The sequence below is a fragment of the Oryx dammah genome, unplaced genomic scaffold, assembly GCF_014754425.2.
Source record: "Oryx dammah isolate SB20612 unplaced genomic scaffold, SCBI_Odam_1.1 HiC_scaffold_14, whole genome shotgun sequence".
Taxonomy (NCBI): domain Eukaryota; kingdom Metazoa; phylum Chordata; class Mammalia; order Artiodactyla; family Bovidae; genus Oryx; species Oryx dammah.
Genome location: NW_024070198.1, coordinates 40,705,678 through 40,732,049, shown reverse-complemented (window position 1 = coordinate 40,732,049; position 26,372 = coordinate 40,705,678). Strand labels below are relative to the sequence as shown.

The 26,372-nt window shown below is 45.4% G+C and overlaps 1 protein-coding gene across 23 annotated transcripts in view; it reads right to left on the bottom strand.

Annotated features, from left to right (window-relative positions):
• Positions 1 to 26,372, bottom strand: part of TACC2 (transforming acidic coiled-coil containing protein 2) — a 227,924-nt gene that overhangs the window by 181,739 nt on the left and 19,813 nt on the right. For 19 of the 23 annotated variants that reach the window (XM_040254908.1, XM_040254916.1, XM_040254923.1 and 16 more), the window contains exons 2-4: positions 19,395 to 19,473; positions 13,905 to 13,964; positions 610 to 722 (exon numbers count right to left, since the gene is read on the bottom strand). In XM_040254908.1, the coding sequence (XP_040110842.1) occupies positions 610 to 722; positions 13,905 to 13,964; positions 19,395 to 19,427 (206 nt within the window). In that variant the 5' untranslated portion in view covers positions 19,428 to 19,473. Of the gene's footprint in view, positions 1 to 609; positions 723 to 13,904; positions 13,965 to 19,394; positions 19,474 to 22,317; positions 22,650 to 26,372 lie in introns of those variants that run through there. The other 4 variants (XM_040254909.1, XM_040254910.1, XM_040254914.1 and 1 more) reach the window with 4 other exon arrangements.

Here is a 26,372-nt window from a genome sequence, read left to right as displayed (position 1 = left end):
TCGCCCTCTACTTCTGAATGATTCCAAACCTGTGGGTGCTGAACAATAGCCCCAACAGGGATATCAGGGCCCAACTGTGGGTCAGAATGAGCAACCACTGACGACTGGGCCACACCTGCACTGGCCGAGTTCCACTGTGGCACGGTAGCCTTGCTGATTTCTGAAATGCGTCCACCAGCCTCCCTGGGACTGGATGATTGCTCTTTGACTCCTCTGTCTCACCCTCCAGAAGCCTACCTTGACTTCTGTCTTGGAATACAGACTCCAGCTTTGCCACAGATTAGCCACAACCTCCTAAGGGCCTTGGCAGCCTCGATCTTTTTTATTGTAAGTTCTGATAATGAGGAATAAAGACCTGGAATGCTGTGGTATGGAAGTCTATCGTTACTAATTGCATCTCTGGGCAGGAAAATACTAATTTTCCAATCAGGCAGGTCTAGGCAAATCACAAAGAGGTCTAGGAACCACTGCTTGGAACATCTCGCCACCGACGACTACATCATGGATTTTAGGATAAAATTTCCGAAGCAAATGGAGCAAAACAAACGCCGAGCAGGCCAAGAGCTGGCCACACCTTGAGCTGGGTCACGCCTCTGGACCTGGTCCTACCTGGGCTGGTCTCCTGGGTCCGTGCCTTCGGGTGCCTCCTCGGGCTTCCTTTCTACTCTCTGACTGTTCCCAGGCAGTTGCACAGATCCTGGACTTCGCGCCAAAGAAGTCTTCTGGGCCACAAGAAAGAGAAATTGGAAAGGAAATCAAGTAGGAATCTTTGAAAACACAGAGACTTTATCACTAGGTCACTGATCACAACATTGAAGAGCCACGGGTGTTTTTGTTTGTTCGTGGTTTTGCTTTACTGTCCGTCTGAGCATTGACTGTCCTAGGTGCTGAGCGAGGCTTTGGAGGCACATGGTGAGCAAAGGCCTGCTCTCACCTAATGGAGGAGAAACACAGCAAACCAGCGATTTGTGCTGAGTAGGCTGACTGTTTCAGTAAAAAAAAAAAAAAAAAACATACTGGGGACACCCATCACACTTTGGGGGCCATCTGCTTCTGAAGAAAGTGGGATATTGAATCTAAGATCTTAGTGCATCTTGTCTGTGGCCTCACCTCAATGAAAATACACTTCTTGCCCCTGCCCTATGGTTTGCACACCAGAATTCAGCTGAAAACCGGAAAAAAAAACACTGAAGGGAGAAAATGAGGAGGAACCCTGGGGCCACTCACTGAGGTCCCAACCATTCTAAGAGTTGGTCATCATTTCTTAAAGGGCACAATAAGCTTGTCTGCTGTTCACATGATTTTTTCAAACCAAAATGCAAACATGTAAAGCACATTCAAAACGTCAAATCATAGGACAGAAAGAGATGAGATGTTTTAAAAACTCAATTTAAATGATGCTCGTTTAAGTCTGATACAAGTATCAGAAATGAGGGAAAGGACTTCTAGGAATCCCCAGCAGTATTCCTCAAAGCAGTGATTGTCTTCTTTTTTTAAAAAACAGCTTTTTATGTATTTATTTTGGTTTTTGGTTGCACTGAGAGGCTTGTGGGATCTTACTTCCCCGCAGAATTGAATCCATGTCTCTTGCAGTGGGAATTGAACTCATGTCTCCTGCAATGGAAGCACAGAGTTTTAACCATTGGACCACCAGGGAAGTCCCCAGTGGCTGTCTTTTGTCTTCGCAGTGGGGTTCCCGAACCCCCGCACCCCAAAACAACACACACACTTTCCTTTGGGGCCAGATCTGCCTCTTCTAAAGAACTGCTCTTCTGTCCATCTGTCCCTAAGGTTCGCATGGAAACGTCAGTCCTAGCGCCCCTCACCCCTGCCCATCCGGATATGCACAAGACTCGGGTTAAGGCAGGTCCTTCCCCAAGACTCCCCAGAGAACCAGAGGGAGGGTAAACTGGTCGCTGGCTCTGTTAGACTATGAACGCAAGAGCTCCTGGCAGTCTGTCTCTGCCATGGTGGAGGAAGGTGGGCTGCAGCAGAGAGTGCAGACTCAGCCGGTAGAGAAAAGCCAAGACGGAATGTTTCCCCATCTGGTCTCTTTCGCTGAGTGGTTGGCTGCTTGTAGTCACCCCATTGTGTCCAGAGGTAAAGTATAAAAGATGCTTCAGCTCTCGAGAGCTCAAACTTTCCAGTGCTAAATAGGAATACTACAATTCGAAAAATCTTCATTCACTCTTGCTGAGACAGAATGAAGGGAAAGAACACAGCAATAATAACAGCACCTGTTTATTGAGCATTTCCTAAGTGCCAGGCACTGGGCCAGTAGCTTTGCTTTCCACCTTCACTGCAACCTTATGAGGAAGATGCTATGGGTGCCACTGGGGATTTTTTTTTTTTTGGTTATTTAAAAAATTTAATGGTAAATCTCATATATGGTAAATCTGACATACTTATACTATCACTAGATAGCTAGTGGGAAGGTGCTGCATAGCACAGGGAGCTCAGCTCTGGGATGACCCCAAGGAGTGAGGCGGGGGTGGGAAGGAGGCTTAAGAGGGTGGCAGAGAGTCAGACATGACTGGGCGACTGAACAACAACAAATATATCCGTATAGCTGAACATAGCACTGTAAAGGACCATACGCCAACGAAAAATAAAAAAGTAACAGTAAGTCTACTTATGGGCTTATTTTTGATTTATCATCCCATTACTCAAATTTCTACATGAAGCCACTCCAGCCAAAAATTTGAAGTATTTTGAGCTGTATTATCAGCACTCGTGTCGCTGTCTTAGAACAGGGTTTTAAAGAGGTTATGTATCTAGCCAAGATCACACAGCAGGGGAGTCTGGTAGACCTGATCCTCTCTGATCCCAAAGCCAGGGAGAGGCATCTCAGTGGAGGTGGGGAGCTGGGGTCGATTCCTCACCTAAGAGGGGAACTGTGGACCCCAGGCTGGCTTGACCTCCATGCTGGCTGACCCATTCCCTGCTCTGTCCTGTGGACCTCAGTCTTCTGATCTGTGAGTCCTGGACAGAAATCATTCTCTAGAGCAGCATCAACACAATACAAACTTCCAGTCACAGTAAATTCCAACTCCAAAGTGTCCCTGACTCTTCTGAAGAAGGCTCTTTATACCATCTTACTACCTTTGGGTGCCTGCTTTACAATTTTTACTATGATGACTCCAGAATCATAATACAGGGTGAGTGACATTTTCATATCAGCGTCCTGAATTTTTGAAACGTTAACCCAATTCCTGCTTGTCTAACTGTCATACAGGTCTCAGCTCCAAATACCTTCTGCAGCCAGGCTTCCCTTTCAATCACCACATTATCTGCAAATAATTGAACAGATAAATCTCCTGCTCTTTATTCCATGATCAAGGGTAATTTAAAGCAATTCTGGAAAGACACTGATGTGTCTAACAGCTCAGACAGATGCAAACAACAGATGGAATCAGGAAGCAGAGCTCTGCTCTCACCAAAGGTGGGGAGGGGACCACGTGCTGAATTTCCTCCAGCAAAGGAAACATGACAAGGCCTCAGATTTGTCTTCAGAGAAGAAAATAGGGTAGACCTTTATCACTTTTCAGCCCCATCTGTCCTCCTAACAGAAAGCGAATCTGTAAGAAGAACAGCAGTTCTCTCCAGCGAAAACAGACCTGGAGTCAAAATAAAGGCAGCTGTACTACCTGCGGGGACAGCACACTGCACTTAGCAGTTACTTCACACCCTCCGATTCTCACAAAACTCCCCGTGTGCTAAGCAGGCAGGCAAAATACTGTTTTCCACTTCTCAGAAACAGAACGTTAAGGAGCTTTCGCCAGGTCTCCTGCCTTGAAGTCCAATACTCTTTCCACAATAATAACACCCAATGCCTACATTGCATATTTTTTGGTCTAATAATCACAGCAGACATTATCATGAACACTTTCTATGTCCCACATACAGGGCTCCACTGATTTCTCAAGCTTGCTTTACATCACTTCTCTTTCACAAAAGACCTGTACATGTTTTCCTGAAATGCACGCACCACAATTTCTGAGTCCACGTGGTGCAACCACTGAAGTCCACATGCCACGCGCCTTCCCTGGAAGCCACACTCAGCATCCCAGCGTCACGTTGCCGTGTCTCTGAACTGTGTCTGTGAGCACCTGGGCTTTATCCAGTTTATTTTGTGCATCTATCAGCAAGAGGTGTCCTAAGGTAACCACTTCTTCGCTTTAAGCCATATCAGCTTCCAAAAGCTTTTCTAGAAATGCTCTACATGCAGAAGGCGGACAACCAGGGTAGCCTGTACTATTTTTTTAAAGTGCGTAACGTATTTGAACTCATCCAGTTCTTACAACAGCCCTATTTACTACTAAGATCATTTAGCACAGAGAAGTTAAGCCACTTGCCCCAAATCACACGGTCTGGAAGCGGTGAAGCCAGGACTTGGACTCATATGGTTTGGCGCCCTTGACCCCCTGCCTCATGCTGCCTCACTGGGCAGTGGAAATAGTTGCCTATGACTCCCATCATCTTCCTGCCATGCTCCAAGGAACTAAACCAACTGGACATCTATGAACACTGTGGTACAGAGGCCTGGAGTCAATGCCCAGAATGGTCCCCTGGCACGGAGAGGCATTCCAGAAATACTTGTTGAATGTATGAAAAATAGATCATTCCTGTTTAGTCTGCTAGCCACCTCTGCAAATCGAGGGGCACACACTCGGTCCGTGGAGCTCTCACCTCTCCCTCATTTCCCGCGGTGCCTTTGAGCTCTTCCTCCCTCGTCCCGCCCCCTCCCCACCCCCACCACTCCCGGTCCAGTCTCCCCATCCTAGCAACAGTACTAAGCCCTGTTGTTTACAGGATTCCTAGGGGTCTGCTGTGTCAACAGGCGTCACTACATAACAGGATACGTTTCTAAAGTTACCCCTTACACTTCCAAACAGCAGGCTGGCAAAAAAAGAAAAAACTGGCAATGTTCCACATGACAGACTTGTCAGGTTGCTTCTTCAAACCTTGCCTTTGCTGCGATTGCTTGAGTAAACAAACAGCTTTTCTTTGGCTCAGGAATACTCCAGAGCTCTGGGTTTATTTAAAAGCAGTCTTCAAACAGTCATAACTTTCCAGTCCTAAAAAATACACTTTATCCAAAGCTAAAGTGCTTCCCTACTAAAAAAGAAAAACTCCCCTGACCTTACCTCTCAAATATGCTCCACCTCTCCGGACCACAGCTTATTGGTCATGCCAATAAAGAGGTTTAATTAACACGGTTAGATCATGACCAGGGTGTCTTGCCAAGTCGCCCACTCTTGGAATGAGCTTCTGGGGAGCAGTGTGACTGCAGGTGAATGCTGGGAAGTAGACCAAAGGTCATCCCCATGGCATTAGGAATCGGATTTCAGAAACAACTGCCAGGCTGCCAAATATGGAGGGGGAACACATGTTCTGCGCTAGGGCCGGTGGGCTGCCCATCCTCCCTGTCAAACGAGGGCAGAGGCTTAGACCGGTTCTGCTAGATCATCCCAACCATTTCTTCACCTCCCTGTCTCTCTGTCAGGCCAAGAACGGGGAGGCCCCCAGGCGGAATTTTGGGCTTCCCCAAATGGAATGATTTCTCATGAAACATGGTGCGACATGGTAGGATAAATGAACGAGCTTTGGAGTCAGAGAGAGCTGGGTTTGAACCCCCACTCTACCTTGAGAAGGTGGAGAAAATAAGAGAATCGAGTTTGCGTGGGGGTTTGGGTGATTCCGTCTCATGTTCAGGAAGGGCTGAGTCTAGACTTCAGGATGATACAGAAGATTTTAAAAGATAAGGCGTGGACCTCCCTGGTGGTCCAGTGGTTAAGAAGCCGCCTGTCAATGCGGGGATCCGGGTTTGATCCCTGGTCTTGGAAGATTCCACAGGCTGCAGGGCAACTAAGCCCACGGGTCACAGCTACTGAAGCCCACACGCCCTGGAGCCTGGGCTTCGCAAGAGAAGCCCCCCCGCAGAGAGAAGCCCTCGCAGAGAGAAGGCCCTGCAGAGAGAAGGCCCCGAAGCACAAGTACAAATAGAGAGGCCCTGCTTGCCACAGCTAGAGGAAAATCTGTGTGCAACAGCGAAGACCCAGTGCAGCCAAAAATAAAGAAATTTTAAAAGATAGATGTATTATAAATATATACATATATATTTTAAAAGATATGGTGTAAGATACTAACTTTAGGGGAAGTTGAGGGAAAGAGTAAGGGAGTTCTCTCTATTCTCTTTGCAATTTTTCTGTAAATCTGAAAATATTTCCAAATAAAACGTTTAATTAGAATAAGAGTCATGGTTCCTACCCTCATGGAACTTAGTTTAGTGAATGAACGAGAGATAACATTCAATGAATAATATCTATCTTCGCTTCCTCAAAATTGTTGCCATCAAAAGTGGTAAGACTTATTCCCCAAAGGACCCAGGAACCTCAAAGATGCTGGAGTTTACAAGTTCAGCATCTGGAGTCTGAGGGGAGAGGAAAACATTTGAGACTTCAAAAAACTGCTCAATATTAACATCTTGTCTGTGCTTAATATTTAGTATCAGTGTGATTTAAAGAGAGATACATAAGGTCAGGAAACCCAAATCATTTCACCCCAATCCCCGACCTGCCCGCCCCAAGTGAGTGACGAGAGAACTTTGTCAATACGGGAAACAAAAAAAGAACTGTCCAAATGGAGCAGAGTCCCTTTATTCAGAATTGGGGTTGTCAGATGGACTGTAATGTCCTATGATTTTTTTTTTACATGATTGCACTTGAAATACAGATATAAATCTTATTTTTTGCTCCTCTAGAATTTCTTCAATACATCTATTCATTTTCATGCTAAAGTAGCATGACGCTTGATTCAAGAATAAGGGTGCAACTGTTGATGGGAATATAAATTGATACAGCCACTGTGGAGAACAGTGGAGATTCCTTTACAAACTAGGAATAAAACTACCACATGACCAGCATTCGAAAAACTAAGATCATGGCATTCGGTCCCATCACTTCTTGGCAAATAGATGGGGAAACAGTGGTGACTTTATTTTCTTGGGCTCCAAAAATCACTGCAGATGGTGACTGCAGCCATGAAATTAAAAGACGCTTGTTCCTTGGAAAGAAAGCTATGACAAACTTAGATGACATATTAAAAAGCACAGACATTACTTTGGGGACTAAGATCTGTATAATCAAAGCTACAGTTTTTCCAGTAGTCATGTATGGATGTGAGAGTTGGATCATATAGAAGGATGAGCACAAAAGAATTGATGCTTTTGAACTGTGGTGTTGGAGAAGACTCTTGGACTGCAAGGAGATCCAACCAGTCCATCCTAAAGGAAATCAACCCTGAATGTTCATTGGAAGGACTGATGCTGAAGCTGAAACTCCAATACTTTGGCCACCTGATTTGAAGAACTGACTCATTGGAAAAGACCCTGATTTGGGGACAGACTGAAAGCAGGAGGAGAAGGGGACGACAGAGGATGAGATGGTTGGATGGCATCACCGACTCGATGGACATGAGTTTGAGCAAGCTCCATGAGTTGGTGATGGACAGGGAGGCCTTGAGTGCTGCAGTCCATGGGGTCACAGAGTCCGACACAACTGAGCGACTGAACTGAACTGATGACCCAGCAATCCTACTACTGGACATACACCCTGAGGAAACCATAACTGAAAAAGACACATGCAGCCCATGTTCATTACAGCACTGTTTATACTAGCTAGGACGTGGGAGCAGCCCAGATGGCCATCAGATGAATGAATAAAGAAGTTGTGGTACATAAATACAATGGAATATTATTCGGCCATTAAAAGTAATGCATTTGAGTCAGTTCTAAAGAGATGGATGAACCTAGAGCCTATTATACAAAGTGAAGTAAGTTAGAAAGAGAAAAACAACTATTTATATTAACTCATATTTAAGGAATCTGGAAAGGTGGAACTGATGAACCTACGTGCAGGGCAGCAACGGAAATGCAGACACAGTGAGCAGATGCGGACACGGTGGAGGAAGCAGAGGATGCGGTGAACTGAGAGAAGAGCGTTGAAACATAGACGTCACCATATGCCAAACAGAGAGCCAGTGAACTTGCTGTCAGACAAGGCGATGGCACCCCACCCCAGTACTCTTGCCTGGAAAATCCCATGGATGGAGGAGCCTGGTGGGCTGCAGTCCATGGGGTCGCTAAGAGTAGGACACGACTGAGCGACTTCACTTTCACTTTTCACTTTCATGCTTTGGAGAAGGAAATAGCAACCCACTCCAGTGTTCTTGCCTGGAGAATCCCAGGGATGGGGGAGCCTGGTGGGCTGCCGTCTATGGGGTCGCACAGAGTCGGACAAGACTGAAGTGACCTAGCAGCGGCAGCAGCAGAGAATTTGCTGTATAACACAGGGAGCTCAAATCTGGTGCTCTGTGATAACGTAGAGGGGTGGGAGGTGGGAGGGAGGTTCAAGAAGGAGGGGACATATGTATACCCATGGCTGATTCATGTTGGTATATGGCAGAAACCAATGCAATATTAAAAAGCAATTATCCTCCAATTACCTTCTCCAGGGGATCTTCCCAACCCAGGGATCGAACCCAGGTCTCCCACACTGCAGGTGCATTCTTTACCAGCTGAGCCACAAGGGAAACCCCCAATTAAAAATAAATAAATTTAAAAAATAATAAGGGTTCAAGAAAGCAACTATACTCCAATAAAAATAAAAGAAAAAAGAACAAGGGTGCAGGAAGCCAGGTGCAGTGGTTCAAAGCCAAACTATAGTGTATATTTAGCCGTAAGTCCTCTCTGCCTCTAGTATCATATCTGGAAAAGAGGGATCATATTTACAGGGTTGTTTCGAAGGTTAAATAAAATATGTGTGAAGCACAAGGTACTAGGCTAGATCAAAGTAGACACTCATATATGTTAGTTATAATTATAAAGAAGAAACTGATCCGGAACTCATTAACTAGGAGCCCCAGTGCCTTTCTCAGCTTGGAGTTAAAACAGTTAATCCTATTCTTCAGATGTGGCATCCGGCCAAACCTGGAGCCATGCAGTTCACAAACTTTAATAATTACTCCAGCAAAAATTAGCACCAACCCTCTGGGCTGGGCCATCAGACGTCATACTAAACAAACTCTCTCCACTGTTACCAGCATTGCATTCATGCTGTTTAATTGTCTTTGTTCAATTTATTTCTCTTTAAGCACACTTAAATCATCCCAGGTGCCCACTTACTTCAGTAGACTATTAGAAGATGCTGTTCTGCCAATGCCATCATATTGCTGAGTATCCTGGGTTCCTCTGGAAATAGAGAGACTCCCTCCAAGCTGAACTTGGGATCCCAGGCATTTGTAGATTTAAACAACATATACACATACTTGTGTGCCTGTGTGCGTGCTCTTTCACTAAGCCATGCCTGATTCTTTGCAACGCCAAGGACAGTAGCCCACCAGGCTCCTCTGTCTATGGGATTTCCCAGGCAAGAATACTGGAGTGGGTTGCTATTTCCTCTCCAGGGGATATTCCCGAACCAGAGACGGAACCCTCCTCTCCTGCCCTGGCAAGCGTATCCTTTACCATCTGAGCCACCAGGGAAGACCATGCAGATACTTAGCGGCCGTTTACCTAGAAGCAAAATAATAATCACACAGTGCCTGAGCCACAGCTGACCTCAGCCTGTGGAAGCACGCCCTGGGGTGCCTTGCATAGCACAGATTCTCTCGTCCTGCTCGGTGGATGTCAGAGAATCTGAAGCCACCGTGCTGAGGTCGCTTTCAGGAATGAACCTCAGACCCAGCTGCCGCATGGGCCCTGAGCCAGAACCAGAAAGACCTGCCCCAGTGAGGTCTGGGCTGGGGAGGCCTGCGCAGTGACTTGCCCTCAAGCCTCCTTACGCCGCTTGTTTACTGCTCATCCTCCAGCTCCCCAGAGTCTTCCAGGATGCCCAGGGCCAGCTCAGCTTCCTTGCTCCCACCCTCTTGCTTCACAGAACTGACCACAGTTTCTATAGTGGAAAATCCTTTTTTTCAAACTACAGAAACATCCAGACGATGGAGCTGCTTTAAAAGGGCATTTTTAATGATCATATTTTTTTAAGTCAAGCCATAATATTAATAAAAAAATAATAATAGGATTGACTGTCTTTCTTTTCCTCCCCATGCTGTCAGAGCCATAAACAGGTCCCCTGACAGCCCCAAGGCCAAGAGAGAGGTCAGAGGTGGTAAAGCAGGGTGGGACGAGTGTTGCCCTTCTGCTCTGGAATCCACGTACTCAGAGCTCAGGTGTCTCTGCAGGGCTCCCCAGAACCAAACACTCAGGAAAACACTGAATCACTGTTATGCCTGCTTTCAGGTGTTGGGGCTGTGCGCTGACAAGGCCCTTATCTCACCATAAATCCTTCTGTGAGAGTCCTGATGCATGAAACCCCAGGAAGGGCTGTTGGATGGAAGCTACCCTCATTACCATAACCACTTCCACGCCAGTTAGGATCCTGAGACTAACCGGTGCGTTGGTCAGCAGCTCAGGCTCAGGCCGCTCAGCTGCCCTTGGCTCAGTGTTAGTCACTCTAGTGACCTCCCACTGCACTGCACCCACTTGCCCCCAAGCCAGTCCCCCTTCACAGCCTTGGTTGGACATACAGCTTTCTTCTCATTCCCAGCTGACATGTCTGATGCTCACAGGAAGATGAGTCACCAGCAAGGAAAGGCCTATGAGTCACAGCTGTGCATTTTAGTAGCTGTGGTTGCTCTGGGCTTCTGAGAGCAGTCTGCCTGCCAGGAGGCCTCAGTGAATCAGTCAGCGGAGGGAAGGAGTGGGAGTAACAAGCAGGACTCAGCATGCAGGAACAGGCATCCAGGAGGGGCTGAGTCTCCTCCAAGGTCAAAAGGCCTCAGTCACTAAGGAACCTTCAATAAATGGATGGAGTTGGTCTAGTCTGCATGTGTGAATTTCCCCACCAATGACTTCTCTTCCCTTGGGAATACAGACAGGAAACTAAGGCCACACGACTAAATTTCAGAGTTTGAAGAGTGTTTGTGCTGACGAAGGAAGAAATAACATGCTCTTTGGCAGATTCTAGATATAGGACAATTGTAATGTTATTAAACTTGACTTCTTAAGGTAAAATGGTGAATAATTAATTTGACACATCAGTTGCTTCCCAAAAATGCCAGTAGCAAAAAACCATTAAGCTAATTTGCTGGCCTACTGCCAAGAGACTATGAAGAGAGGTCCTACCATGGCTCGTACCCGGCTTCCCTCAGTGACTATGTGAAGGTCTAGTCTCCCCAGGTACCTGTTATCCCCCCAGCTTCCATGCTTAGTACACTTCCTGCCTCTGGCCGCATCTCTACACCCTCCACGTGCACTTCTTTCTCTGCACCCTTATCAGCCATCCCAGCTGCATCTGCTTTTGTCCTCTCTCCCCTAGTCCACAGTGGTGGAAATGTCTCTCCTCTAAGCCCACTTCTACTCCAGCCCCATTCCCTCTCAAACACTCAAGGTCAGCCTTCTTTCCACTGACCTCTCTCATTCATCCTCCACTGATCCCTGTCTCTCTTCCACAAGCCCACTGGAACAAGGGCATCCAGTATCTTCAGTCTTTAATTAAAGCTTCCAGGCAACTTTCTCCACTAGCTACTGTCCCAATATTCTGCTCCTTTTCCTAGGAAAACCTCTTGGATGACCTACATACCTCTTTCCACTTCCTTATCCCCAGTTTCCACATCAGATCTCCCCCCTGCAACCTGCATCCCCGTCCTCACTGGACCTGTGCCTGTCAAGGACCTGCAGGGCACTATGAGGCTTTCCTCATGCGGCCGGCACATCGTCAACTCAATGGACAGGTGTCTGCTCCTTGTTTGTCAGCAGCGTCTGACGCCACGATACCCTGTCTGTTCCTCGACACTCATGATCACTTAGGTCCTTCATTTTCCTTTGTGTTGAACCAGATTCAGTTCCTTCAAAAATCCCCCCCACCCTGGCTCTCCCATTTCCCCTGGGCTTCTGTCTAAATGTTGGAGCATCTCCAATTAATCAAGTCCCTCACTCTCTCCCAATGGCCTTCCCTGGTGACTCAATGGCTACAGGATCCATCTGCAATGCAAGAGACCCAGGAGACTCGGGCTTCACCCCCGGTCAGGAAGATTGCCTGGAGGAGGAAATGGAAACCCACGCCATTATTCTTGCCTGGAGAATCCCATGGACAGAGGTCCAGTCGGATGGATTTAAATACCTGTGCTGATGAATGAAATATACATCTCAGGCCCCATCTCTTATGTATCCAAATGCCCACCAGATCTCTTCACTGTAGCTCCCAATAGGCATTCAGATTTTATGCCAGACCAGAACCTCTGATTTTCTCCCTTCTCCCTAAAACTTCCTCTCCTCCCATCCTCCCCATCTAAGGAAATGACATTCCCCTCTACCCAAAGGCTCAGGCCCAACACCTAGGGCTCCTTCTCAGTTCTGCTCTTTCCCCCACCCCCTAGGTTCGATCCCTCATTAAGCATTTCTCTCTGCCTTCAAAATACATCCCCATCCAGGAACCCTCTTCCCTGATACTTCATTCCAGGCCATAATCATCTATCTTTTTGACCTCTAGATAACCTCTTAATCAATGCCCCTTCTCTACTCCTGCCTTCTGCCCCCTAAAGACCATGCCCAACCTAGCAACCACAACTTTCTTTTTAAAATCTCCAGTCAGGAACTTACCTGGTGGTCCAAGGTGGGGGGCCTGAGTTCAATCCCCGGCCAGGGAACTAGATCCCACATGCTGCAAGTAAGAGTTCACATGCCACAACTAAGACCCCTCAGTGCAGCCAAACAAATAAATAAATTTTTAAAAATTAAAAAAAAATATCTAATCAGTTCAAGTCATTCCTCCTCTGAAAACTCTCAGGGGCAGTTTCTCAGAGTAATCTGGGAAGCTAGGATTCTGGGCTAGTCCTAAGTTTGGCTCAAATAAAACTCTTTCCTTATTATTGATTATTTTCATCAACAGCACCAAGCAGAGCTTCTGGAAGCCACACTTGGTAGGTGGAGCTACTCTTTCCTTAAAGCAAGGAACTCAGCACGTGGGTGACTAACACACCTCCCCCTGAGAGTGGGGATGTCACAGCAGGCTACATTTTATCGCCTCACACTTGACCACACTCATAAGCACACACCTACCTTGACGCTGTCTCCAGGATAAATCTCCGTGAAAGGGAGGCAAAGCCCCCAGTTTGCCCTCCTTCTCGGTGGATGGCAAACACTTCGGGAAGAGCTCAAACGAGGGGACTCAGCCAGCTGCACGACGCACACCCACACTGAGGGCGCTTGGGAAAGCAATATTCCTTAGGACAAACCAGCTTTGCCCACTGGTGGCAAAGGGCGGCCAGCACCCCATACTCAGCCTCCCTCCAGGATAAAGGAAATCAAAGCAGGACTATTTGGAAGGGTCAGTATTGGCAGTTTCATTACCTTGAGAACATAAGCCATACTCAGCATCTCACAGCATAGCAACTGAGCCAGATCTTAGGTGTTGTTTAACTGCTAAGTCGTGTCCGACTCTTTGCTACCCCATGGATGGTAGCCCGTGAGGCTCCCCTGTCCATGCTACTTCCCAGGCAAGAATACTGGAGTGGGTTGCCACTTCCTCCTCCAGGGGATCTTCCTGACCAAGGGATCAGACCCACGTCTCCTGCACTGGCTGGCAGGTTCTTTACCACTGAGCCACCAGGGAAGCCCAGATGTTTGGCAGACACACCAAAATGTTAGTTTAAAAATCCACACATATATTGCAGATATCTACTGTTTTATCACTTATTTGAGGTGGGCAGGAGGAGGCAATGGGAGAGGGAAGAGGTGGAGAAAAACTAAAAATGCAAACAAACACAGCACGCGAAAAGTCTGCAACCAATTAGAGGTTAGGAAGGAGTCTGACAGCAAACCATACAGAGCAATCTCTCAGTACCTGCAGAGGCTCAGGGTTTGGAGGCCACAGGATGACGTTATTCAAGCCAGAGTCCTCTTGCTGAAAGCAAAGTGTCTTGCTGTTAGGATGGGCCACAGTGAATGGTAATCCCCCCAAGAACCAGAGAGAGACCCTAACTTGCTGGAGGCGCTCCCACCTTGCCCACCGCTACCCAGGGGAAGTTAGACAAAAGAAGGACCTGCAGCCCTGTTTGAAGGAGGCAAGGACTAGGCAGGACTAGGAAGACCCATCTCTCATCCACTGCACTGGTGATGTTGCTGGTTCTCAATGCCTGGTCCTTAATCTGTGAAGAGAGGTTCATCCGGACCTGGATCTTTCCCTCCGGGAGTTCACTTGTAAGCAGGATACAGGCACCTCCCAGTGCATCTTCACAGAGAAAAAGCTTCTGAGAGAGAGGACTGGGAGCAAGGGTGGGATGGGAGAGGGTGTGGAGGCAGAGGAACTAGTTTGGAGGTGTTTGCAGGGACCCAGTTATAAGGATATAGAGCTGTGATGATGGGAATGGAGAGGAAAAAGGGTGTTAGAAGGCAGGACTTCTAACACGTACTATATGGATGTATGATATTCATGACATGTATGTATATACACACGTTTTTATGATATACATATACATGATATACACGTATATATACATGTATACCTACACGTGTGTATATAGTATATATGTATATATGTGTGTACACGTGTATATCCATGCGTATTCTAACACACGGATCTATGCTATATTTTTTGTCTTTTGAGAAAGTGCTCTAAACTATACTGATGGGACTGTCATTGCCCTGGAGCTACCTTTCCCCACCAGGCATGGGGTCATGACTCAGGCTGTCCCACATTCCAGGACACATGTATGTATGATATACATATACATGATATACACGTATATATACACGTATACCTACACGTGTGTATATGGTATATATGTATATGTGTGTGTGTACACACGTATACCCATGTGTATTCTAACACACGGATCTATGCTATATTTTTTGTCTTTTGAGAAAGTGCTCTAAACTACACTGATGGGACTGTCATTGCCTTGGAGCCACCTTTCCCCATCAGGCATGGGGACATGACTCGGGCTGTTCCACCTTCCAGGACACAGCGATTAACCCCAGCTGGAGAGGGCACGGGACAGATCAGGGCCCATCAGATTCCTTAGAGAGAGCCAATCAGGGGCTAGACCATTAGCTGGAAGAAGCGTGGAGCTGCCTATAGGGCTGGGGGCACCTCCCTGAGAACTAGGGTGTCAGAGAGGAAAGCAGAGCAAAATCCAGAGAGGAGAGATCGCCAGCGACATCTTTTGAAACCCCGTGACTACTGCAGCTAGACCCTCTCTGGGGACTTCTCGGTTCTTTAGGACAGATGAGCCCCTTCTCTGCATGTGGCCCCTGGAGATGGGCTTCTGTCTCTCACAACCCAAAACAGTCCTGATTAAACAGAAATTTGGAAAACTAAACAGCCAGTCCACTAATCAATCAATCAATCGTAGGGTGATGTATTAAAGGCAGAGAACGGGAACGGGTGGAGTTAAAGGTGACTCCCACGTCTCTGTCTTGAAAGGTAGGATAGGTCATGGTACCCAAGAGAGAGAATGCGGAGGGGAGGATCAGGAAAGGAAGCCGAGGAGTTATCCACAGAGAGGCATCCAGGAGATGCTGGAAAGATGGGACTGGAGCTTCTGCCCCATGGGGGACCCTGAGCTCTGAAGCCAAATGTACTTGTGCTTAATTTCCATTTGTTTCTCCCAGGAAGGCAAGCCTTGTTCTGATCCTGGAGTCCTAAAGGCAACCCATGATGCTCCATTGGGTCACGCTTGGCTGAGGTTGGAAATGTAAAAAATTGTGGTGCCAGAAAAACACCTCCGGTCTGCTCCAGGAAGGTGGGCTGTGGGGAGGGAGCCTCGGGTTGGGAGCTGGCAGGAGATGAGGAGTGTGGGTGAAGAGTCTTCAAACCTCTGAGCATTTTTACCCCTAATCAATAACAATCTAAGACACTAAAATAGTCACTGCTTGCAGGAATACAGTGAGATGGGCCTTCATATCCTGTTGAGAGACATATAAATTGTCATCACCTTTCTAGAAGGCATTTTGTATAGAGATACTGCTACAGGTATAGCTATTAATATATAGCAAGAACCTTTCAAAAATACCCTTCATTTGCTCCACCAGTTCCATTTCTGTGTATCTATTATAAATAAACCAGCCTTCAATTCTGCACAGTGAGGTTTAGTATAGATAATGGAGAGAAAATATAAACTACTTTAACTCTGTCTATATTCAAGTAGAAATTCTTCTCAGCTTAGGGAAGATACCAAAAGCGCCAACTATAAAAGGAAAAACTGATCTATCGTACTTCTTAAAAGCTTCTCTGTAAGAGAACTTGGTAAGAGGATGAAAAGAAAAGCTACCAATAGGAGAAAATATGTGCAAACCACAATTTGAAAAAGGATCAGTATCTAGACATTATAAAAATTCTCAAAACTCCACAGTAAGAAAAACCCAGGGAGGAAACGGGAAAAAGACACAGATATTTCACCAAAGTGAATAAACAGATGGTAATAAGCATGTAAAAGATGTTCAACATCATCCGTCATTGGGAAAATGCAAATTAAAAGCATAATGAGATATCACAACAGACACATCAGAACGTCAGCACCAAACAGGGACAATACCAGTTGACAGCCAGAATGCAGAGAAACTGGCTCATACAGACACTGCTGGTGGGAAGGTAAAGTGATTCAGGGATTCTAGCAGATGGTTTGGTGGTTCCTTATAAAACTACGCATGCAATTACCACATGACCAAGCAGCTGCACTCTTGGGCTTTATGTCCGAGAAATGAAAACTTACATTCACCAAAAAAAAAAAACCTGTCTACAAATGTCCATAACAGCTTTCTTTGTAGTAGCCCCAAACTGGAAACAGCCCAGACGTCCTTCACTAAATGACGGTTCAGCCAACGGTAGCAGGGAATGCTACCCAGCAATAAAAAAGAATGGACTACTGACATACACAACAATGTGGATGAATCTCCAGGAAATCATGCTGAGTGAAAAAAGCCAGTTCCAGAAGGTCACCTACTGTGTGGTTCCTCTGATGTAACAGGGTATGACATTCTCTAGCTCATCTCTATAGAGATAGAGAACAAATTAGAAATTGCCAGAATAGGGCCCCAGGGGAGGTGGGTGTGGCTCTAAGGGCAGCGAAAGAAATTCTGCCTCTGGAAATATTCTGTATCTAGATGGTGGCAACGTCAGTATCTAGATGGTGGCAATGTCAGTATCTAGATGGTGGCAATGTCTGTATCTAGATGGTGGCAATGTCTGTATCTAGATGGTGGCAATGTCTGTATCTAGATGGTGGCAATGTCTGTATCTAGATGGTGGCAATGTCAGTATCTGGCTTGTGAGACTGTACTCTAGTTTTGGAAAATATTGCCCTTGGGGTAAACTAGGTAAAGGGGTATCTGGGATCTCTCTGTATTACTTCTTTTTTAAAAAAACTTTTTTTTAAGATTTTTTTTTTTAATGTGGAACACTTTTTTAAAAATCGTTATGGAATTTGTCACAATATTGTTTCTGCTTTCTGTTTTGGTTTTTTGGTCACCAGGCATGTGGGATCTTGGCTCCCCAACCAAGGATCAAACCTGTACCCCCTGCACTGGAAGGCGGAGTCTTAACCACTGGACCACCAGGGAAGTACCTCTTTGTATTATATCTTCCAACATCATGTCAATCCACCACTCTCTCAACAACAAAAAGTATAATTTTAAAAACTGCAAGATTTTTAGAAAAAACACAGGTTTCTGCCTTCTCTTGAAGGCACAGGAAGGTCTTGTAACACTGGGCCCACATTCCCACTTGGCAACCTCTGCTGGAGTTGATGGCAGCGCTCTCTTTTAGACAATGGAACAGAAGCCCCTGTTTGCTACAGTCCCCACCTCTCCCCATTGCCCCCCTCCAGCCATTTAACACCATCACCGTTTCTTCTCTGCCCCTAAATACTGAAGTTGGGCACCTTTTCATTTCTTTTTTAGGGACTTCCCGGGTGATCCAGTGCCTGAGACTCTGTGCTCCCAATTCAGGGGTCCGGGTTCGATTTCTGTTCCAGCAAGTAGATCCCACTAGGAGTTAACATGCCCAACTAAGAGTTGGCATGTCACAACTAAAGATCCTGTGCGACACAACTGGGACCCGGCACAGCCAAGTAAGTAAATAAATATTATCTTTTTACATTTTTTTGGGGGGTGGGGGGTGCTGCACTGTGTACTGCTTAAAGGATCTCAGTTCCCAGACCAAGGACTGAACCCAGGCTACAGCAGTGAAAGCCCAGAATCCTAACCACTAGGTCAACAGGAAACTCCCTACCTTTTCTTTTGATTATTCCTATTTTCCTGCTTGAGAAAAGATAGGGAAGAAAAAAGCCTAAGGGAAAATGAATTGCCCAAGGGTGGCTTTTAGGTCCAATTTTCTCATCCAAAAAACTCTGTACTATTAATCCAAGATTTCCATTGTGTGTTAGATCAATGGGAAAGTGTTTCCCTAATTTTGTTCACCAGGGCATTGAATTACAACTCTCAAACTTAAGATAAAATCTGTATTTATTTTATTTATTTATTTTTATTTTTTTTATTTTTTATTTTTTAAATTTATTTATTTTTTATTTTACTTTACAATTCTGTATTGGTTTTGCCATACATTGACATGAATCCACCACGGTGTATTTATTTTAATATCCCAATATTACGCACAGTTAAGCAAAGTCTATTCCTCAATTTTGAAAACCTTACCTAACATGGAAATGATAGTTCACATTTAATCTGCTCAACATTGATACATTTAAAAACTTTTTCCAGACCTTAATTTTTTTTTTTTTTTTATTTTGCGGCAGGGGGCTGGGGAGGCTGTGGTAGGGGAGTGTGGAAATGATTTTATTTTAACCTATGATATATCCATGTAGGTTAGTGGATGGGGGAGGGGCAAAATCCGGGGGTGGGGGGTGGGAAATGTGCCAAACTCTCCTATGTCAATTTTAAAAGCATAGAATAAGAAGTAAAACTAGTTTTTATATAATTTATAAAATCAAGGCTAGACTTACTACCAAGGACTTCCCTGGTAGCTCAGATGGTAAAGAATCTGCCCAAAGTACGGGAGACCCAGGTTCGACGCTTGGGTTGGGAAGATTCCCCTGGAGAAGGAAATGGCAACCCACTGCAGTATGCTCGCCTGGAGAATCCAATGGACAGAGGAGCCTGGGGGGACTACAGTCCATGGGGTTGCAAAGACTCAGACATGACTGAGCTGACTGAGTGACTAACATACACTTAATACGAAACTTCTGAAAATGGAATGAGAAACACCTACACGAATACAGAGAGGAGAGGAGACGGACAGAGAGGAGATGCTGGAAACGTCTAGTCAGTGTCACTCAAGAGCCCCGCGCAGGTCAAGGGGAAACCCCGTGACACCCACCTGGTTGCCCGAGGAGCTGTTCTCGTTGCCCATGACGACTCAGGGTGCTCAGCGTCCCTCCGGATTTGATTAGTGCCGACTGGAAGAAACGAAAGGGTATGTACATCTGTAAAACTGAAGGAGGTCTGGGGCTTTTTCTGCCTACTCATCTCCCGGAACTTAAAAACCAGATGATGGGGAGTGTTTATCTCTAGAGTCTCATCATGGAAAACTGCATTTGAAGGGCTTTCCTTTGCGAAGTGCCACCCAGCCGTCTTTCCCAGTACAGGCTGGTGTTTAACTCCCATCCACGGTTGGCAGACACTTCTGAAAGACAAGTTTGTTACTGAGTCTCTGACTTAACGCCAAGGTACACATATACGGAGATAGACGAACGGAGTGACAAGGGGGCTGGTGTGCCAAGGAGAGCATGAGGCACGCCGCTGTCAGAGTGTTTTCTGTTTCCAATTGTGTTCGGTTTGGAAATCCAGAGCGCGGCTGGGGTCTCACCGTGGGGGACAGCAGAGCTGGGTGCCTAACATTAGCAGGCGTGAAATCCACTGCTCCTCGGGAACATGTGGTTTTGATATTTTTTTACTCTAAACACTTGTTTCAGCAAATCAGTTTCACTTCTGCACATATTTCTCTGAAGGCAGCACGGTTTTCTTGCTGAGGAAAATGGGTTGTTGTTGCCAGACAGTGAATAAATAATCATGAAAGGCGGCTTGCTGCCCGGACACCCAGAGTCACTGCATCGGGCTCCCTTGATGACACTGCTTATTAATCATCGTCGTAATGAAGGTGCTTCCCACACAGCCCACAGAGAGACCCAGGATGTCTGCTGACATCACCCAACAGAGTTCCAGCTCCGAGACCCCATAACAGAAGCAGGAGTAGGACTATTTGTTCTCTTTTCCAGGTGGAGAAACCAAGTTACAGAAAGCTTTTAAAATTACAGACTTTTCAATACATGTACCCCTATGTTCACAGTAGCACTGTTCACAATAGCCAAGCCATGGAAGCAACCTAAGTGTCCCTTGACAGATGAATGGATAAAGAAAATGTGGTACTTTATACACAATGGAATACTACTCAGTCATAAAAAAAAGAATAAAATAACGCCATTTGCAGCAATATGGCTACTAGGTAAGCTTTTATATATAGAACAGATAAACAGAGACCTATATTCAATATCCTATGATAAACCAGAATGGAAAATAATATTCTAAAAGAGAATGTGTATATGTGTGTATTGGCTTCCCTAGTGGCTCAGTGGTAAAAAAAAATCTGCCTGCCAATGCAGGTGATGTGGGTTCGATCCCTGGGTTGGGAAGATCCCCTGGAGAAGAAAATGGCAACCCATTCCAGTATTCTTGTCTCGGAAATCCCATGGACAGAAGAGCCTAGCAGGCTACAGTCCATGGGGTGCAAAAGATTTAGAGACAATTTAGTGACTAAACAACAACATATATGTGTGTGTGTGTGTGTGTGTGTGTCTGAATCACTTGGCTATGCAGCAGTAACTAACACAACATTGTATTTTTTTAATATTTGTTTTTACTTTTGACTGCACCGTGTGACACACAGGAGCCTACTTCCCCAACCAGTGATCAAACATTGGGAGCACCGAGTCTCAAATCACTGGTCCACCCAGGGAAGCCCCACCATATCATTGTATTAAATCGACTATACTTCAATAAATAAATAAATTAAACTACAGACTATTTGAGCTGGAGCCTTAGAGATCACCAATTTAATCCAGTGGCAAAACAGGCTGCAGAGAAGGCCGGGCATTTGCCGAAGACCCAGCTGGAGAAGCCAAAGCTGGAAACAGACCCCAGCCTCCTTCCTTCTGATTCAAGATTTCTTCCATGGCAGGATGGCTCAGCGATGGACGTACTCAAAATAAAACGTGTCCGTCGATTTGCTTAGGCATTCAACCAACATTGAGTGAGTAGCTACCACATACTATGTGTCATTAACAGTCCCAGGAAAATAAAATATAAATTTTTGAACAAGTCCAGTTAGAAAGCCCCCAAGAGAATGGATACATGTATATGTATGGCTGAGTCCCTTTATGGTCCGCCTGAAACTATCACAACATTGTTAACTGGCTATACTCCAACATAAAAAGTTTTTCAATAAATTAAATAAATAAAATGCCCCAAACAGAGAAAATGAGTGGCATCACTGTAAAGATCCACCCTCTCCCTCCTAACTCTTTAATCAAAAATTTGCAATTGCTCAATCCTATTTTGCCTTTTGCTGTTTATAAGATGGACCAAAAAAAGGAAGTATATGCTTACTTATAGAATGTAAATGTTCATTTATTTAAAATCAATCACTTCAGTTTATCTTTTCTATTCATTTTCAAAATGATGCCTCGCTAGGAAACAATGGTGAATGTTAAAATCACTGCACCCTTCTCCATTAAAATAACTTCCTTGCACCTGCCAGGCTGAACCACACACAGCTGGAATTACACATGATTTGATGCGACATTAATTTTTCAAACTCATTCATCAAATAAAATTCAATCAATTTTCTTAAGAATCAGACCATCTAAATTAGGTTTTCAGTTTTTAAAATTTTTATTGGAGTACAATTGCTTTACAATGTTGTGTGAGTTTCTACCCTACAGCAAAGTGAATCAGCTAGACATATTCATTTATCTCCTCTTTTTTAGATTTCTTTCCCATGTAGGTCACCACAGAGCACTGTGGAGAGTTCCCTGTGCTATACAGTAGGTTCTCATTACTTACCTGTTGAACTAGATTTTTTAAACTAGCTTTTAAAACGGCCTCTGGCTCAGTGTAAATTTCAAAACCTCCTGGAGGGAAGCCTGACTGTGTCTGGAAGTCTCTCCCAGTGACCTCTAGAACTGCCCCGCTTTGGCTTCCCCAAGACCAGGGTGGGGGTAAGTACCACTCTGCCATCTACTTACGGTCGGGGATAGTCTGTTGACTTTGGAGGCCGAGGCCCACGGAAAGTCTGCGTGTCAGCAACTGGACTTTCTCTTCCTCCATTCAGAAGCAGGCGAGGTCTAAGCAGAGGCGCTGACCCACCTAAAGCCGTCGGGCAAGCAGCCCAAACAGTCTCCACCCACGACGCTGACACAAACCAGCTGCACCCCATACCTGGGCAGAGCCTGCGAGCCGCGCAGTGAATACACAGACATCAGCATTTCCCAGCCCATTGAGGCTGGCCTTTCACGCGGAGGATTTTCCCCGTTTGTACATAAGCTGGGCTCCTTTCAGCAAAGGCTTATCTATACCAACACTGGCCCCTGTGATCTGATTGGCCGCACCTAGGGGAGCAGGACTGCCCTGCCCCGGGAGCAGGGGCACCATGAGTCACTCTGGCGCCCTTACGGTTTGGAGAGAGGGCCAAACCTTTCCTTCTAGAAAATGCTCCAAGGGCTTCCCGTTTGCACCTGGGAAAATTCCACCGTAAATAACATGGAAAGACAAAGAAAACTTGTGGAAACAGGATGACGCCAGCAATCTGGCACCTGTTTATAGTGTGATGCGTGCAGAATGTACTTACCCAGGCGTGGCTTGAGTTTCAACAAGTGAAGTCGTAAAAAGCCCAGACTGCGGGTAGGCAGACCTGTCTGCCCAAGAAGGAGGCTCTGGAGCCGGAGGGTGGGGCTGGAGATGGGTGTGCCCCCGAAGACCCTTGTGTCCAGCAGCTTCCTTCCTCCCCCGGATTCCAGTGATTAACAATCAGCCACCTATTTGCATGAATACAGCCAATTTTAACATATAATATGCATATATTTTTTGTAGTGGCAGACTTTCATTCATTCTGCAGAAAACCCTTACTTCTGTCCCCACTGTGTGACTCCTCCAGGTAAACAAGTCAGCATTTCATCAGAGGTTTCCTGGAGACCAGGTGTCAACAAGCTCAGAGGAGTCAGGACCTCCTTGGAGGGGAAAATTGGATGTGGAGGGGGATCTCAGGGCCCCACTTCTGCTTCAAACAGAGCTGAAGTGTGTATGTTTCAGCAGGCAATGGATAAGCGAGTTGAGATCTATCCATACAGTGGAATACTATTCAGCTGTAAAAAGGAATGAAATTCTGACACATTCTGTAACTTGGACAAACCTTGAAAGTACTGTGTTAAATGAAAGCAGCCAGATACAAAAGATCACATATTATGTAAATTTTTTTTAACATGCAATGTCCAGAATAGGTAAATCCAGAGAGGCAGATACCAGCATTGTGAATGTATCAAATGCCACTTAATTGCTCACTTAAAAATGGTTAATCCATTTGCAGCGACATGGATGACCTAGAGATTATCATACTGAGTAAAGTCAGACAGAGACAAATATATGATATCACTTATATGTGGAATCTAAAATAAAAATGATACTAAGACACTTTTTATAAAACAGAGATAGGGACTCCCATGGAGACCCGGTGGTTAAGATGCTGCACTTGTATTGCAGGGGTGGTGGGCAGGGTTCGATCTCTGGCCAGGGAACTAAGATCCCACCTGTGCTGTGCGGATTAATGTATATACCCTGCTGTATACAAAATAGATAACCAATAAGGACCTGCTATGTAACACAGGGAGCTCAGCCCAGTATTCTCTAACAACCTATATGGGAACAGAATCTGAAAAAGAATGGGTGACTCACTTCACTGTACACCTTAAATTAATACAACGTTGTGAATCAACTATACTCTAATAATAATAAAATAAAATGGTTAATTTTGTATCATGTGAATTTCACCTCAATTTTTAAAAGTGAATGTGTTTCATATCTTGAGATTCTGCATAAGATATTGCTTGAAAAAATAAATCTACTACTGGGGGAAAATTTTGCAAATGATTGCTTTTGGGTTTACTAATACTAGAGTTCCATAAAATTAAGAATTCAAGGGATAAGAAACAGGAACATTGGCCTACCCTCATCCCCTACTCCCATCAAAAAATCAACAGAGAATTCTTTTAGGGAAGAGGAACTTTTTAAGCAAAATATCTTAGATGAGCCCATTGAGAATGAAGAAAAGTTTCAAGCAAGTCTTCAGCAGGTGAGCAAACATAGCAAAACCCTGACAAAGAGAAGGAGGGAATGGAGGGCTCCCTCCCAAGGAGAGGGGTGAAGGGCAGAGAGAGGATGGCCAACCCAAATGGCAGAGTCCCGTTAAGACCGTGAAGGTGGGGGATGTTTGGTATTCAATTTTCAGCTGTGTACACTTCAGCAGGGCAAAGCCCCTCCAGGAACCACTCCCTCGGTCAACTCTGCAGCCTCATCTGTTGCTGTGACCACCACGAGCCCCTGGACCACGGCTACCAGACATTAAGCATCGTTGTTGACAGCTGTCTCACTGCTGTTGTCCTGACCACCACCAGGCATCAAAGTCACTGCCACTGGGGAAGAGAGTGAAGGAGTAGACAGACTTTTCAGCTTCTATCCCAGGAACCAGTGCTCGGCCTCTTTTAAAAAGATAGATTTCCCAGACACAGGGGATGGACCCAGAGGCAGGGCATCATGGAATCCAGAGTACCTTCATTCCTTAGCCGTGACCCCTTTTCCTCAAGGCAATACTCTGACAGGACCCCAACAGCAGTCTTATCACAGTCTATACATGTTTGTAGTTAATCAGCTTCCCTCTCTTTATGCCGTTTTCTTCCAAGCTGGACATTCAGCAACTGACCAGTCTCCACTTCCTGCCACAGATGGTGAAAGGCTCACGTATGTGAGCTCCATCATCTGTCTCTGGGACAACCTACCTTTGGAGGCAGGATAAGGTTGTGATTATGAACCAGCCCCTGGGGCCAGAGCACTGCCCAGGGAACACCAACTCCACCACCTACCTGATGTATAAATGCTGGCAAATTGTTTAACTTCTCTGTGCTCAGCTTGCCATCTCTAAAATGGGAATCAGAACAATTCGTCCCTCGTGACTGTGGTGAGATACGTTCCATAAAGCTCTTGCAATAGATTAAGCACTTGATAAATTGTTGGCTATTATACTATTACTGTCAGTGGGTCTCTTTGGAGCCCCCAACAGGCAAATCCCACAGCGAAACAAAGCTTATGCTGCCTTCTTTTTTATCCCTTCAGAAAAATCACGAATTCAGGTGTTACTAACTAGAAATCGGTACGTCAGCTAAACTGACTCATGCATTAAGAGACAGATGTTGATGAAGACTATGTATAACATAGGCCAATGAGAACTACATGGTTTAACACTGACAAAGCAATTGACGTTGAAATATTTACTGGGCAAGTTACACGTCGTTCCAATTCTGTCCCTCTATGTGATCATCGCTAGGTGCCCGATGGTAATTTAACTAGAGTTACTCTATGTCCCTGGGTGAATGAAACTGCACTTGTTCAAAAATGACCCACGGTTTAGGTTTCTAACTGATTCAAGGCAGCTCGCCACAAGCAAGACTGAATTCACAAGCATTTCGTCTACCCACCTAGTCTCCTGTAGATTCAAATACAAACTTTGTTTTAAAAGACAGTTGTTTGCAAGAATTTTTATTTTTCAACTGGTGTATGGATTGGTGTCATATCATCACAGCTGCAAATATAAACCAGGACAGCCTTTTTTCCCCTTTTTTAAAAAGACATTTATTTGGCTGTGACAGGTCTTAGCTGCTGCATGAGGGATCTAGTTTCCTGACCAGGGATCAAACTCCTGCATTGAAAACGCAGAATCCCAACCACTGGACCACCAAATCAGGACTGTCCCCAGGACTGTCCTCAGTTCATTCATGCAGTTACTCATCTATTTAATAAATACTGAGCTCTTTCTACATGCTAAGCACTGAGGTGCTTATGTTCCCCCGCACTTACAGCAAAACTATTAATATGAGGCAGGGTATGTTCTTTTTGTATGGATAAACAGTTGAAGTTCAGGCGAAAGTAAGAGGAAGGATGGAGTCTGGTTGGTCCCCACCTCAGTATTCAATGGACAGTGTAGTGCGGTCACCCTGGAAGATTGTCACCTAGAGTCCAAAGGTAACTAGCTGCC